Source organism: Musca domestica, unplaced genomic scaffold (assembly GCF_030504385.1).
Source record: "Musca domestica strain aabys unplaced genomic scaffold, Musca_domestica.polishedcontigs.V.1.1 12, whole genome shotgun sequence".
Taxonomy (NCBI): domain Eukaryota; kingdom Metazoa; phylum Arthropoda; class Insecta; order Diptera; family Muscidae; genus Musca; species Musca domestica.
This window is the reverse complement of record NW_026712155.1, coordinates 975,417-990,252: the sequence shown is the minus strand read 5'-3', so window position 1 is coordinate 990,252 and position 14,836 is coordinate 975,417. Positions and strand designations below refer to the sequence as shown.

At 39.6% G+C, this 14,836-nt stretch overlaps 1 protein-coding gene across 1 annotated transcript in view; it reads left to right on the top strand.

Moving 5' to 3' along the window:
• Positions 1-14,836, top strand: part of LOC101901478 (acetylcholine receptor subunit alpha-like 1) — a 68,418-nt gene that overhangs the window by 41,965 nt on the left and 11,617 nt on the right. The window contains exons 3-6 of the mRNA XM_020037568.2: positions 4,870-5,079; positions 8,529-8,573; positions 9,362-9,471; positions 13,260-13,440. Coding sequence (XP_019893127.1) covers positions 4,888-5,079; positions 8,529-8,573; positions 9,362-9,471; positions 13,260-13,440 — 528 coding nt within the window. The 5' untranslated portion in view covers positions 4,870-4,887. The remainder of the gene's footprint in view (positions 1-4,869; positions 5,080-8,528; positions 8,574-9,361; positions 9,472-13,259; positions 13,441-14,836) is intronic.

Genomic DNA, 14,836 nt, shown 5'->3' with positions numbered 1-14,836 from the left:
AAAAAAAAAAGTTGTCATCATATTAGGCCTTATGAGTCAGCCACTGGTATGATCCACTTGGCATGATCGTGCAAAATTTACATGGAATGGAAGAAATTGTCCAAATCAATAAAATGCAAGTCGGTTGCAAAACAAATATGCTTGGATACCAACACCACATGGGCAGAAAAATGCTTCTGGTGTCGGAATCTGGCCAAATTTACCCCGAAAATTGTTTAAACAAATAAAAATATTATTCGGTTCTAAGGTACCTAGCTTCTATTTCTCTGGGTAGTTCAGTGCGGAAGGTACATCGGCTATATCTAGTGATAGATAACTAACCGCGCATGGAGTTTTGGCGAAAATAATGTACCCGACCGAATACATACACGCATGCATGTGTTGTCAGTTCTCTAGACAGCAACAACAAAACACAACGACCCCAAAAAATACCGAGCGGATGTTCATAAACATATGCGTATTCTCATTGCCATGGGTTTGGAAGTGTGAAAAAGAACTATTGTCGGCGACATGGGGTCCGTAAACGTGTAACTCAGTTTAAAGCAAACAAACAAACAAACGGAGAACAACAACAAAGACACAGAAACCAGGACAAACTACAAGGAGACACATACAACTCTTGGGCCAAGTGCCTCCTTAGTCGGAAGATGCAACATTATTTCACTTTCTCCAGGTGTGTGTGTGTTGATGTTAATCTCCACGAAAAGTGGCTAAGGACATACTGCCAACTCATGGCGTTAGTGTCCGTCGTAGACATGTTAACCGCTTCTTGTGTGTCATTTACACACTTCTCTACCACTTTTCCACTTAGCAACAGAGTCGATAAGCAGCTTGAACACTTCTTCAAATATAGATATTCGCTCAAAATAATGTCCATGTCCAAGTTTGTCTTGAATGAAAGAATATATGGCCGGGTCAATTCGAATACCTTCCATTATCTCTTTACTTGTCATTTTAGTTTTGATTCAATCCGGAAGCAACTGCCATGGGCATAGCATTGTCCTTATGCCCAAATTGAACGTCAACTTCCCAAACGGATTTTCAGATCGTGACATGCACCGACCTCGCTCCCTTTCGTTCCAATTTCAATACGACCTCGCTAACAACTTAGTAACGCACTAGCCAAACAGACGAGTCCCGCTTTAGCTAAATCCCTTTGCATTTGACACAGAAACATGGCACACTCCATGACATTCCAGCAAATTGTCACTGTTTCAAATGTTCTGGATGCTGGCTGTCGAGAACCGTGGCCCTTAACAGCAAATACGGTGAATAGAGTCTGTGTCAAGGGGCCAGTTGTTGCATGCTTCTGATCATCTTGTGGCGGCGCCAACGGGTTTCTTCTGAGCCAATTCTGTTCTGTTCGACTAAGCGGGCTAATGGTACTGGTAATTCTCAATGGACTTTACGTGCGACCTTGAAGCCAGAGGTAGATTTGTGGAGCGTCTATTAAACGGCTAAACACACACTTATTTGAGATATTTGACGTCCATGGAAAAGGGGTAAACGGGCCACGCTTGGCATCTTAAAATTGTATGAATCAACGAAGACATTTCATTCGAAAAATACACCTTTGGGGAGAAAGACATTTCAAGTGGTAGACTGAAATTTGCCTGACATTTTTTCTAACAAAAATATTACAATGCCAAATAATAAACAATTATTTGCAATGAGGTCAGTGCTACATTTCTGTGCAAGATCGAGCATATGCTGTTTTCTGAATTATGTCAAACTCCAGGTAATAAAACTGTAACTTCTTCGTAATATTTTAGATCTACAGATATCGCCATGAAAATTTGACTGAAAGATAAAGTAGGACTCTGAGACAAAATATAAAAAATGCCAAGAAATATTTCCAACATTTATACCCTACACCACAAGGTGCTCAGGGTATTATGTCTTTGTGCAGTTGTTTGTAACAGGCTAAAGGAAACGAGATAGACCCATAATTCCTTTTGATAATCCGCATGTTCTTGTATGCGGACGGTACAAGGTACAGGTCGCATTTATTGTCCGATACAGATGAAATTATGAACAAATTAATTGTTTGACCGAATATCGGTCAAAATTTACATGTAGCTCCCATTTACTTTTTATTGTGCACCAAATATTATGGAATTTTGCACATATTTGGCACTTACGACAAAAATTGAGTCTTGAAACAAGTATGTCAAATTTGGTGAAAATCGGTTCAGGTATAGCTGTAGCTCACATATATTGTTCATCCGAATTGTTGAATTTTTGATACAAAAAGAAGCGACTTGATCAAAACCCGCGTTGCAGTGGCCAACATACCGCAATATTCCATTCGGCAAATATTGAAAAATGAGCTGGGGGTAAAGCCAATGAAATTCCAAAAAGTGCAAGAACTTATACCGCAACAGAAGCAAAATAGACTGAAAAGAGCTAAAGAGTTGCTTCGCAGCGTGTGACGGTTTCATTGGCCGTTTGAAGGCCATAATTCGTGCCAAAGGTGACCAATTTTAACAAATCTAAACTTATTCTAAAATTTGATGCTATTTCCGACATTTTTTGAAGTATAGAGTATAATTTAAACGTTTTACTGTATAATGGAAGACAAACATAATTGAAGCCTACACTTTGCTGTGCAACAATTTTTCGGCCACTGTCTGGGTTGAGGGAGATTCGTTTAGGAAATCAATCACAACCGACGATTTTTGGGTTCTTAGGCCCATGTACTTTACTTTGTAATATTTTAGATTGCATTTTCAAATTGCTGTAGACCTCTGCCCTAAAAAGTGTGGTTTGAGAATCAAAAACCTTTTGGATAAAAAAACAACAACAACAACGAAAATATCAAAGAGCTCCATAACAAATTTGGACTTTTAAATGAAGTTTGGGAGATCTTCGAGATTTTCCCTTCAATTAACACTTGAAACGCACCAAACCATTCAAGATATAGCATTTTCAGATTAAATGAAACCTTTTGCAATTCAAATGAAAATTTTTGCAGCGGAAATGAAACCTTTTGCAGTGGAAATGAAACCTTTTGCAACCGAAATGAAACTTTTTGCAAATCAAATTAAACTTTTAAATTTATAGAAGGAAAAGTTACAAAACATTTTATATTTTAGTAGTTTTTAAATTAAATCAATTAATTATAACTAATATATTGACAAAGAGGATTTTTTATGGATTATAAGTATCTACATTTATTTAATTATTTCTTAAATTTTCAATTATTGTAATAACAAATGGTTCTTTATTGATTTGATATAAAATGCTTCCATATTATTAAATTTCAAATACTTAACGCTGAAAAGAGAAATTTAAACAAATTTTGGCCTTTATAGGTATGGCCAGGACTGAAATGTGAAATTAAGCTTTACCTCAATATTTTATAGTTATAGTATACTATTAATCTTACCTAATAAAGGATTCCCGCTTTGGAGCTTTATTAATTATCGAGATAGAGCAGTCGTGATTTAAATAGACAGATAAGTGGAAATCATTAAATCAACTATGGTCATGATTGTATATACTTTATGGGGTCATGTGTTTTGTGGAAGCTTTAAGAAAAATTTTTATAAAAACATAGATATTAATAATCAATAAAAATTCCTCTTTAACTATATATTAGTTATAATTAGTTGTTTTAATTTTAAGCCTCCTAAAAATAAAAATGTTTTGTTTTATTTTTTTTTTCCTTCTAAAAATCTAAATGTTTCATTTGATTTGCGAAAAGTTTCATTTCGGTTGCAAAAGGTTTCATTTAATCTGAAAATGCTATATGTCATTTCCACGGTATTTTAACCAATGCGGTCCTAAAACAATCTAACCCCTGTTCGTCCAATTACGTCTCATTCCATTCCCTTCGTTTCAGTTTCCCTGTTCCCCATTTTGTCCCATCTATAAATTAAATAGACCGACTGTATTCGAATTCGGCGTTCTCCTCCAGCTACTCATTTTGAATGCGATTAGTTTTGTTGTCGACAACAACAACGATAACAATGCAACACACAACAACTCATTTTCTTTCTACTAATTAATTCATTCAATTTTCCGAGCTGACCGTTCGACTACAAAGTGCAGAACCTGGCACTGGCCCCACCGCTCACCTCGGCATTCATTACTCGGTATTGATCCTAATAATGAAATTTACATTATGCAAATGTCAAGAAGTTGCTCCGTAAATCCTTAATAATCCAACACGTAATGCACCCTTCCAAACAACAAAAACAACAACAAGAACAACAATACCAGTGATGACGCAGACGACTGGCATTTATTATTACTTAATGGCAACATCAAGAATGCAATTCATTGAATTAATGCCACTCATTTGTGCATCGACATGTTGCTCCACACCCACCCCATCACCGGCCCTCCCATCCATTGTCGATTGTCGACCAGGGTCCATTGTCAGGGCACTCCATGGCTCATGTGTCGTAAACTTTTATGTTATTGCTTCCCTCTGATTGTGTTCGTCGCCTGTGCTTACCAGCAACATGTTTGTCTTATTACCTCTTTCGCCATCCGTGAAGTGGGAAAAATTGCGGGAAAGCGTTCGTCTTCCTTTGGCCATTCGCCATTCTCCGTTCGCCCTCGGAAGGTAGGTAGAGAGGTAGTGTCTGCTGTATGTTCATTGTAATGCCATCCAGATGCTCAATAATCCAATTTTAAGTAGGGAATTTTGAGGGAAATTTTATGACTCAGATGAATTGGCTGAAGGCTGGCTTTTTCAATGGGGCCAATGGTAGAGTTTAAGAGCTTGACTTCTTGATGCTTGGCAGATAACGATTACGGTGGAAGTTATTCGTGAAATCTATAAATTAAATAAATTTCTCTTTTACAGTCGGAGAGAAAAACAAAACGTTTAATCCGCCTTAATTTTGTTTATCATTTCAGGGGTGGACCTGGCCTAAGATGGGGAGCGTGCTCTTTGCAGCTGTGTTCATAGCGTTACATTTTGCCACCGGCGGCCTGGCCAACCCAGATGCAAAACGTTTATACGACGACCTCTTGAGTAACTACAACCGCTTGATACGGCCTGTTGGCAATAATTCCGATCGTCTAACGGTCAAAATGGGTTTACGTTTGTCACAACTAATTGATGTGGTAAGTATTGTGGCTTGCCTCCCAATTCCCCCGTCTCCCCCATCAAACTTTATGAGTGTAACAAAGAACTAACAACCATTAATTATGAACGCAAGTCGAAACTTCTCCTAATAACGCTTCATCATCCGTCATAAATCATCGCTGTCATCGTCAAGACGAAGCGAAAAGGCATTCAACAAATGTCAATTACTGTGGCCATCGGCGGAAGGGTGTACGTACGGACATGGGCATCCATGGCCGATGACAACGTGGAGAAAGAAGAGAGAGAGAGAGAGACAACAGCCCAGACCACGTGTCGTCCTCCCGTCCCATCCTATTCTGGAACCAACATCGAAGTAATGAAATAATAGACAGAAGTTATCGAGCGTATCCTCAGACCATTACAAGTCTTCCAATTTGATTTCCCAATGAAATTAGTTTTCATTTGGCCATAATGTGACCCATCGCTCCCCTACCCTGCAAAGCATAATGTCGTTGCAACTATATCTTAATCTCTGGATGGAAAGTTTTCCATTGCCTGAAACTGCACCTATTATGAATTAATGCTAATTTTTTTTTTTAACTAACTACCTCCCTCCTACATCCATTGGTCAGTTTAAAAAATCCGAACTCAATTGAAACACATTTCTAATCCGCTTTTAACCAACTCGTAATTACTTTGTGCAATTAAGTGTCCCCGTCACATAATACGCACGGCATTGTCGCTGTTGATTTGATGAAATGTTTTGTGGCTGATTCTCAACCACAGCTCACAGCCCGCGTCACACAAACACGCGCAATCTAAAATCCCAATACATCAATAATTTATGGCTATTTGAACCGGCCTGCTATTGGCCGGTTGGCTGGCTGTCTGAATCAAACTTCATTTGGAATGTCATAAATTCTGCAGTGGCATTACACATTCAATTCCGACACAAACCACAACAACATTGGGGATTATTTTTCAAACGATTTATGACCGCTGCTGCCTCCCATTCGCCTTTCACGGGAGCTCTATTCACTTTCCGGCAAGGAGCAGGACAGACGACACAATTGCAACCGTGTCAATGTTTAAAAGCCTTTCAAGGTAAAGTGCCGAACGCTGACATGTGTTAATGACTTAAAAGCTTTGGCGTTCGCTCTAGATCTAATTGAATTGCCACAGTTTTCCATTATTACAGAAGCCGTCTGTCCGCGTGGCAAAATCGAATTAACACTTCATGCCGGGCACTTTGGCACACACACAGCCGCCATGGCCGGAATGTAAAAATAATGCCTGCAGAAGTTTCCATCGTCGGAATCAACTCAAGCAACGCTAATCGAGACGACGGCGCTGCGCGGATGTCTCTCCCAGGCTCTCATAAGTTAATGCGATAATCTGCAAGTCAAACATCAATTTGGTTGACTGTGTGTCCAAAAGGGGGTATGTGACGTGGACGTCGTTTAGCGGGGAGGAGTACAACCATTTAAATTCGCCGTCATATTCGAAGAACTTTTCCACATTGCTGGTGATGGGGGACGTTTTTATTTTTCCAACCTCTCTTCGGGGTTTATCGATTTATCGGTTAAAGTTTTCGAATTTATTTCAAAATTCAAATGCTCAGGCACGCTTTCTTTGTTTCGCTCAAGAATCAAGACCTTTCCCCATTTTATTTTCCCTGCAAATATTAAGGATAATTATTGGTGCTCCAAATGCCTGTCCTGAGTGTGGTTTAACGCCATTAACTTCAATATTCAACGACATATTTTTCAATTCAAAACACTCATCTTGCAAACGTACAGAAAAGCAGTGTCTCTCTTATCATGTTTTCAGGCCATTTACCAATTCCCTGGTGCTCCCCGGAAATCAAGAGCGAGAGAGAGAGATATATACTGGTGCATATTTCGCTTATTTTTTTATTCGCTTATTGCTTCTTTTTCGATCATTTCCTTCCAGACTCTTCCGTCCGAATTCGAAATATTATAAATTGTCTATGCACCATTGCATATATGTGTTCGTTTACATATGCACATTGTACAATTCTATTGCCCGTAATCTGCTCAAATCTTGTCTGCACTTTATGGAGCGATGCAGTTTTATATTTTTTTTATTTTACGCTTAAGAAATAAAGCTTCCGATGGCCAGCTAGACGTCGAGATGCCAAAAAGAAACAAAATTCCTTGCTCAAAATACATTACGGATATGCAGATGTTCGAATGGATTCGGCCAAATACACAAAAAGCCAATCAATGTCCGTTGGAAATCCCACAGCGCCTGAGGTTTCTGGACACTTGGCATTGAGCAGAACATGGACAAAACTGCAATACAATGTGCTGTATGGCTTAGAAAAATGCACCAGTATGGTTGGTGTTGCTATTCCGATGGTTGGAATATTGGTAATCTGTGAAGCTTCAATGGCAAATTTAAAGTTACCATGCCAGCCTGCGTTTTAATTTTGTCTGTCCTCCACCATACATGGGAATATACCCTCCACTCCTTATTCTTTTACGTTTTTTATCAGACCGTGCGTTATATCAGTCCACGTTTGATAATTTAAGCTATAATTTTAAGCGAAATCCTTGTAAATTTAGCCTTTGATAGGTATCACCTCTTCTGTAGGAAATTGTTATTAAACGTTTTTGTAAGCTGACGATTGACAACCTGACACTACATGATATCCGTCATTTATATAATTTTAGCCAAATCCTTAAATGGAATTTTTTGAAACTTAGCATTTAAAGTTCGAAGCACCAAGTACAGGTTCACGTACCTCGTGATCTAAACCTCACTCTCAAAAACACACGATTCCAAATTATGCGAACGATGGAATTCTCTCCAGATTCATGAATTCCAAAGACAAAAAACACCAGATCGACCCTTGCTCTCAAATTTTTTTTTTTTCAATTTTGTAGTGATGGACTTTTTCCACACACTCATCTGCCACACAGACACACAAACATATGGCTTCTTCCCCTTTCTGCATAGTATTCGTATCCGTAGACAACCAACCAACTGCTGTTTGTCATCTTTCCACAACATGAGTGCCTGCCTGGCCTTGTCGTAGCATGAATGAGAGTTAGATTCCGTATCGGTGCTCCAATTATAATCAATTCAGCTATTCCACTGGGCATGTATGTAGCTCCCACATGCCGTCTTATCGCCTTAATATAATTTTATAGAAGCAATTAATTCGTTAATGTCGGCAAGCATCCTTAATCGCAGCGACAATCTCTTCTCGGGATGTGCCTTTTCAGATTGTCTTGAAGATGAAACGGCATTTCCTCCCTCGACACAGACAGCGGAACAATGTGGCGATGGTGATGTCTATGGCTACGGAAATTGTCATGAATTGTTTTTATCATGTCTCATTATTATTGATATTCTTAAACTGTTTATATTTGTATGTATGTGTGTATGTGTGCATGTCATATTTTGTAATTCATTGATTTTTATGCCGTATTCTCTTCTTCCTTTGCCTTTTTCTTTTCAGAATCTTAAAAATCAAATCATGACGACAAATGTGTGGGTGGAACAGGTAATTACAACGATATCCAATTCATTTTGTATGCCTATGCATTTTCTTTTCCATGGATGGCAGCGGTGCGGGCGGCGAGCAGCCGGAAATCCTCCGCTTTTTGTGCAACCAGAATAAATGTTCAATATTTGTCCGCAATAAATACAAGCCCACACTGGCGAGAGTGTAACTTATGCCTATTTGCGTTTGATGGCACATCAGCCACCCGAAAAGCAAACACATCTGCTTGTAATGAGGAGGAGGAAAAAACTGCATATTTTTTAATGTGGGCAGACAATGCGTGGTCACGTTTCAACAGAACAAATAATGTGACACTGCACTTGGCATTAATCAGTGCTGCTCCTCTATCCGCCAACACACGGCCCAGTGGGATGGTTAATCATTTCTATTCGAATTCAAATAGTTCCAAATGTCCACTCCAACAGCTCCGGGTGTGCAAACAACTGTCGCACGACGACATGTGGGCATCGGAATCATGTGGCCATCGCTTCATGTATGTCTGTCTGTATGTGGATGCCATAGCTGCCCTGCTAAAATCCTCGGCAGAAAAGTATTTACTTATCGAAGTAAAAGTTGATAATAGCAAACGTTCTATTGCCATTCGAGGCCTTTTTTGGCCAGGTGTTTGCACAATGAATTGAGGAATGAAGTACGACTCCCCTAACTCTCATGCAAATATGCAGGTCTCGTTTTTAAAACCACTGGCCCCCAATGACATCCATATTTACGATATTAATATGACCTACCCATGTTTAATCTGACAACATGTATATTCTTTCCCTTTACAGGAGTGGAACGACTACAAATTGAAATGGAATCCCGATGATTATGGCGGCGTTGATACCTTACACGTACCTTCTGAGCACATATGGCTGCCGGACATAGTTCTGTACAATAAGTAAGTATGCCTTTGCTACATCGTCCCCGTTCCCAGTCTCGAATAAAACTCTCGTTGGTATTGATATTTCTCATGAAGAGCTTGTCGTCATTATCCTCGGTGTTTGTCTTTTTTGTGCTTTCCTTTATCTGTTTGCGTTTGTTTGGGCAATCTAGCCATGGAACTCAGAGGGGCAGTAGTATTGGGGATTGGTGGAGAATTTCCACCAAGGAATTATTCTAATTAACAATGCCAACGCCCGGCTCTCATTTCAGTGTTTTCCCAAGAACGGATAATTTATGTTAAAACTTAAGAAAGCCAATTATGATACAGCCGGCCAAACAAATTGTGACTAATTATCTCCATGACAGGAAATAGCCATTTGTGGGCAACTTTTCCCACTCCGTCAATGGCGCTGGCTCAACGCGACACGGGGGGTTCGGCGGTGAGCCGTGAAATATTCAAATTTTTGGCAATTGTTGTCGGCAGGCCGAATGTTTTCTATTATTCTCCGCCCCCTGTTTGTTTCATTCAATGCTCTTGAATATCCGATACTAGGCGCTGTACAATCTAACGCTGCATGAAATTCTCTATTATTATCAGCGCTAAAAGCAGGATCTATGCAAAATACAGTGGCATTTGGTAAAGAGTGGCATCTGTGGAACGGTGGGCGACGATGATGTTGCAATCTGTCTACACTCTTTCTCAGACTGGACGCACTCGTATGCAAATGGCTGTAGGAAGCAAGTGGTTGCAATATTTTACGCCGCATAATGTTGCAATGACGCCATCAATGCCCTGCTATTAGCACCAGTGGCTGTTGGCTGTTTTACATATGAAATATCGGGGTTTGGAGACAAAAGGACACTGATGATAAAGGTCAATACCCACCGCACGTCCAATCGAAATACTTTCCAACTGCACTTCAGAATAAAAAAAAATCGATTTCTCCGTCAGAATTTCCATTTGTATTTTAGATATTTTATTTGAAATTCGGAATATTGCAATATCAGATATTCCATTGGAAATTCGAAACATTTTTTTGATATTCAGAAAATCTCATTTAAATTTCAGAATTTTCCTGACCAATTTAGAAATTTTCAATTGAAATTCATAGCAAAAAAGTTATGTTTTGTCAAAAAAGCTTTGTGTCGTGGTATCAACGGTTGGAGAACCTAAGGGTGATGACACGTAAGCCGCTGGACATCATGGCATGACATATGAATGTCCAATTATAAGGGAAAACGACGACAGAATTCGTGTGCGATTGCTGATTCCAATTACCATTTTCTAAATTCGAAATAAAATGACTAAATGTTCTAAATTACTAATTCCGGAATTGTTACTCTTAAACACTGATACAGAATCCTCAATTTAATACTGATACAGAATCCTCAATTCAACAAAGTGAATAAGATGCCACTGTGCCACCATGACGTACTAAAATGCAAATAGATTCTATATTTTTACCAGCAGTTGAAGCCAAATATGAGCACATAGTTCGCGTTCAGTGGTATTTGTGTCAACCAGCCTGCGGGCGCCACCCACCCGACAGTCGGCCATGCCAGTTGTGTGTTTACTGGGTGGTTCAATAAAACAAGATAACGTTGAAAGCTCTTAACTACTTCAATTCGGCTTGGTTTGGTATGCCGAACTTATCCGCCCAATGTTTGTTAGCAAATCGAAGTTTTTGTTTTCTATCCCGAAATGTACGACGGTCACAAACACGGCCTAAAACCGTTTTAAAACCCCACATCAATAGCGAAATATGCAAACAAAAAAACCAACCCCCACCCCCCTCGTGGTTTCCCCTCTGCTCTGCTATGTAGCTATGGCGTTCTCAATGGAATGCACGACGATACATTATATTGGCTGGATGACACTGTCACGCACCGTTTACTTTGGGCTCCACACTCAGATCCGAATGCCACCCTGCCTTGTCGAGTGACTGCACAAAGCGGCGGCTTTGATAGCTTCAACAGAGCAACTAAAAACACATGGAATGCCTTGAAAACAGTGCCCGTCAAGCAGGAACAAATAATTGGCCAAAACAAAAGAAACTTTGGCGCGCTAATATTCCATGTGGCAATGTTCGATCGTTCATAAATTATTACAGAAAATGGTATCGCGGACGACACGCTTTGTGAGAGGCAAACGAATCAATTCGTTTTTCTATTATGTGCCGACACAATGCCACCACATAGCAGGCCTGTGCATGCATATATCTTCTAAATTATCATAATCGGACAATGTTAATTTATTGCGGCCGAGGTCAAAAACTGTTAATTCTTTGAGCCCAATTCCATAGCCACAAAATATACAAATGCGTTTTTTTTTTAATTAGGTAGCTATACGAAGTTTTCGCCTCATTGGTACTCCAGGGCGTATACGCGTTGGTTGCCAAACAAAATAATTGATACGGCAGGCGTAGCCAACTTTTTGATGGACTCCACTCAAGAAAATATTTGACAACAAGAGAAGACTAACGCCTTAATTCGTCTCTTATTTGACCTTAATAAATAGGCCATGATCCTTCCATAACAAAATACAAGTTCACCCGAAAAATAGGTATTCGGCACTTGAGAGCTTGGTAGATGGCAAAAAGGAAAAAAATGGATGAACTGCATTGACAGATGACGGAATTTTATCAAGCCCCTTTCGGAGAAGCAATGACAAACGACTAAACAAAGATCTATCCATGTTTTAAATTAATCAGGCCAAGTTGAAAGTTTCCACTTTAGTTTTGTCAGTTAGTTTTTAAGAAAGCCCGGGTTCTGTAGTCTCCCTTCAGTATTTATACCTTAAGAAATACGTGTTTTAATCCCACATCACAACAATCCAATTTGACCATATCCCACAATTCGTAGGCCTGTTTTGCTGATACGCATTCGAATGAAGTTCGAACGATCACCTTCGATCTTTATGTGTCGACAGGACCGACTGTTGCCCCTTCCACGTTCAACAGTGACATTTAAACTGCATGCATAATTATTCAAGCCCTCTATCACCACTTCCACTTACATTAAAGCAGAAAGCGTTTTCTCAGCGATCCACTAAATTATTTTTATAATCAAATGCTTTTTTGTGACATACTACAGCAAAGAGAAAAACAAACGACCAAGTTAGGTCGTTAACCGCTTTGGGGCCGACTGGAAGTGTTGTCTTTAATTGGTTGAGGGGTTTCTCAGTTTTCAGACTATTTGCAATAAACACTAAACGCTCATTGAGGCTAGCTGTGACTGATTATTTCAATTCAATTGCCTTTTCTTCTTCGTCTTCGTCTTCGTCTGCCTTTGTCCTTGTCCTTGTCCACGTTCGAGGGCAATTTCGTTTTATGTTCTGCCTGCCTGCCACATTGCCAAGGTTCAGCTGGGCTTCACTCATCTTCGTATTTGGCAAAATCTTGGTGCCACGCACCCACGGCCGTTGGCAATCTGAATATGATATCAGTCCGTCTATCCGTCCGACAGTTTCCCTGCCATTTCCTCTTCTCTTGGAGTGAATTTTAATTTCTGGGATCATCATAAAAATTAATTGCTGGAATTAAAACGGGCACAAAAGCTTTTGGAGATGAATTTTGCGGTTTGTGGCATTGAATTGTTTACTGTTCCGAAGAAGAACAGCTCAATATTTAAACATTTGAAAATGAGCGATGGCAAGACCCGTCCCAGTCTCAATGCCGAATACAAAAATAATTTTAATAATAGTCTTGAGAGTGAATCGAATAAATTTCCCATTTCTCTTCATTTCAATTTTAAATTCACATCTTTCATGGCTCGCCTTTGTTTTCTTTCGCCCTATGCTTTCAGTGCGGATGGTAATTACGAAGTGACAATAATGACAAAAGCAATCCTCCATCATACCGGGAAAGTGGTCTGGAAGCCACCTGCCATCTACAAGTCGTTCTGTGAAATCGACGTTGAGTATTTTCCCTTCGACGAGCAGACATGTTTCATGAAATTCGGTTCATGGACATATGACGGTTATATGGTAAGTCATCAGGAAACTGAAACACACACACACACACACACATGCATGCATGCATGCAAACATAAAGACACTGATGTATATTTATTAACAGAATGTCAATTTATTAATTTGTTCTTTTTGCTGTTGTTGTTGTTGTTGTTGTTGTTGCTCGTGAGAACTTTGCAAACGGAATTAGAATGACGCGGAAGGTGAGGTGTAATTAATATTCATTCTCGTGTGATGCCACATTCACTTCACAACCTCCAGAGTTATCTTGTTGGCAGAATTGGCGGCTAACATCGAATACTCTGCAAAAATGAAGTCATTCCCTGCATCAAAATAGAAATTTAAGGAGTTCTGCAGGAGAGGGTAGACCTACCTTTATGCTACTTGTATCATTGTTTAATTCCTTCCACTATGGGTGTAGTGGAAAATTGAATTACTAGCCCCCAAATAAATAAACAAATTAGTAGTTGTTCCTTCTTTCCAGTATCCAAACGAATAAGAACTAGCTTGGATGTGACACAGTCTTGTTTATGTTATGGACGAGTAGTCCGATTAGAAATGCGTTCTTTTGCTGGGAATCTATTAGAATATATCAAAATGTCGAGTTCAGAAACAAAATGACTTAGAATCGATCATTCTATATTTTTAAGTAGCATATATGCCCGAAATGATGTATTATTCCATTTCTTCCATTAGATCTGCTACGCCATAGCTCAAGTAAAAACCCCCGAATCTATTCAGAATCCATCGCATTTTTCCAGACATTTCAGTTCTAGACATTTTGGGGCCTGCGCACATGATATGCCATTTGTGAGGCTTTCTGGCAGATAAATTTCCTCCAGTTTTATAATTTACAACAAATAAACATGACATTAATCTCAATTTTATAAACATTAAATCAAAGTGCCTTAGTGCGTGTACGAGCGAGTCAGTGGGCGTGTGGGCTCCATCGGCTTATGATCCACTCGTTTTAGGCTAGTCTTGTTGTCGGAACGGAGGAGCGAGCGCGCTTCAGTGCATAGGTTTTGTGTTCAGCTGTCAGATTTATTTGTTAAAATTACTTTTTAACAAAGTTCTCCTCCATTGAGATACTTTGTTGGCCCTATTTGTCTTGTTGCCTCTTCGGAGTGTTGGGGGGGGGGATGGCAACAACCAAACACAAATCAAGAGGCGATAAGGACGACAAAGGAACACGAAAAAAATCCTCAACGAGGAAAGGAAAAGAACAGCTGTCTAAATTGACAATAAAATATTTACGCCATATTGGCATAATGTTATCTGGTGACTCCCAGATACAGCCCACCAACCTACCTATCCCGGCAGCAAGTGTTGAAAGCGGAGGGACGGGGGTGTGGTACTGAGTGTGCAGATTTCCAATAGCAAAGCAGAACGGAGTCAGTCACGCGTTGCC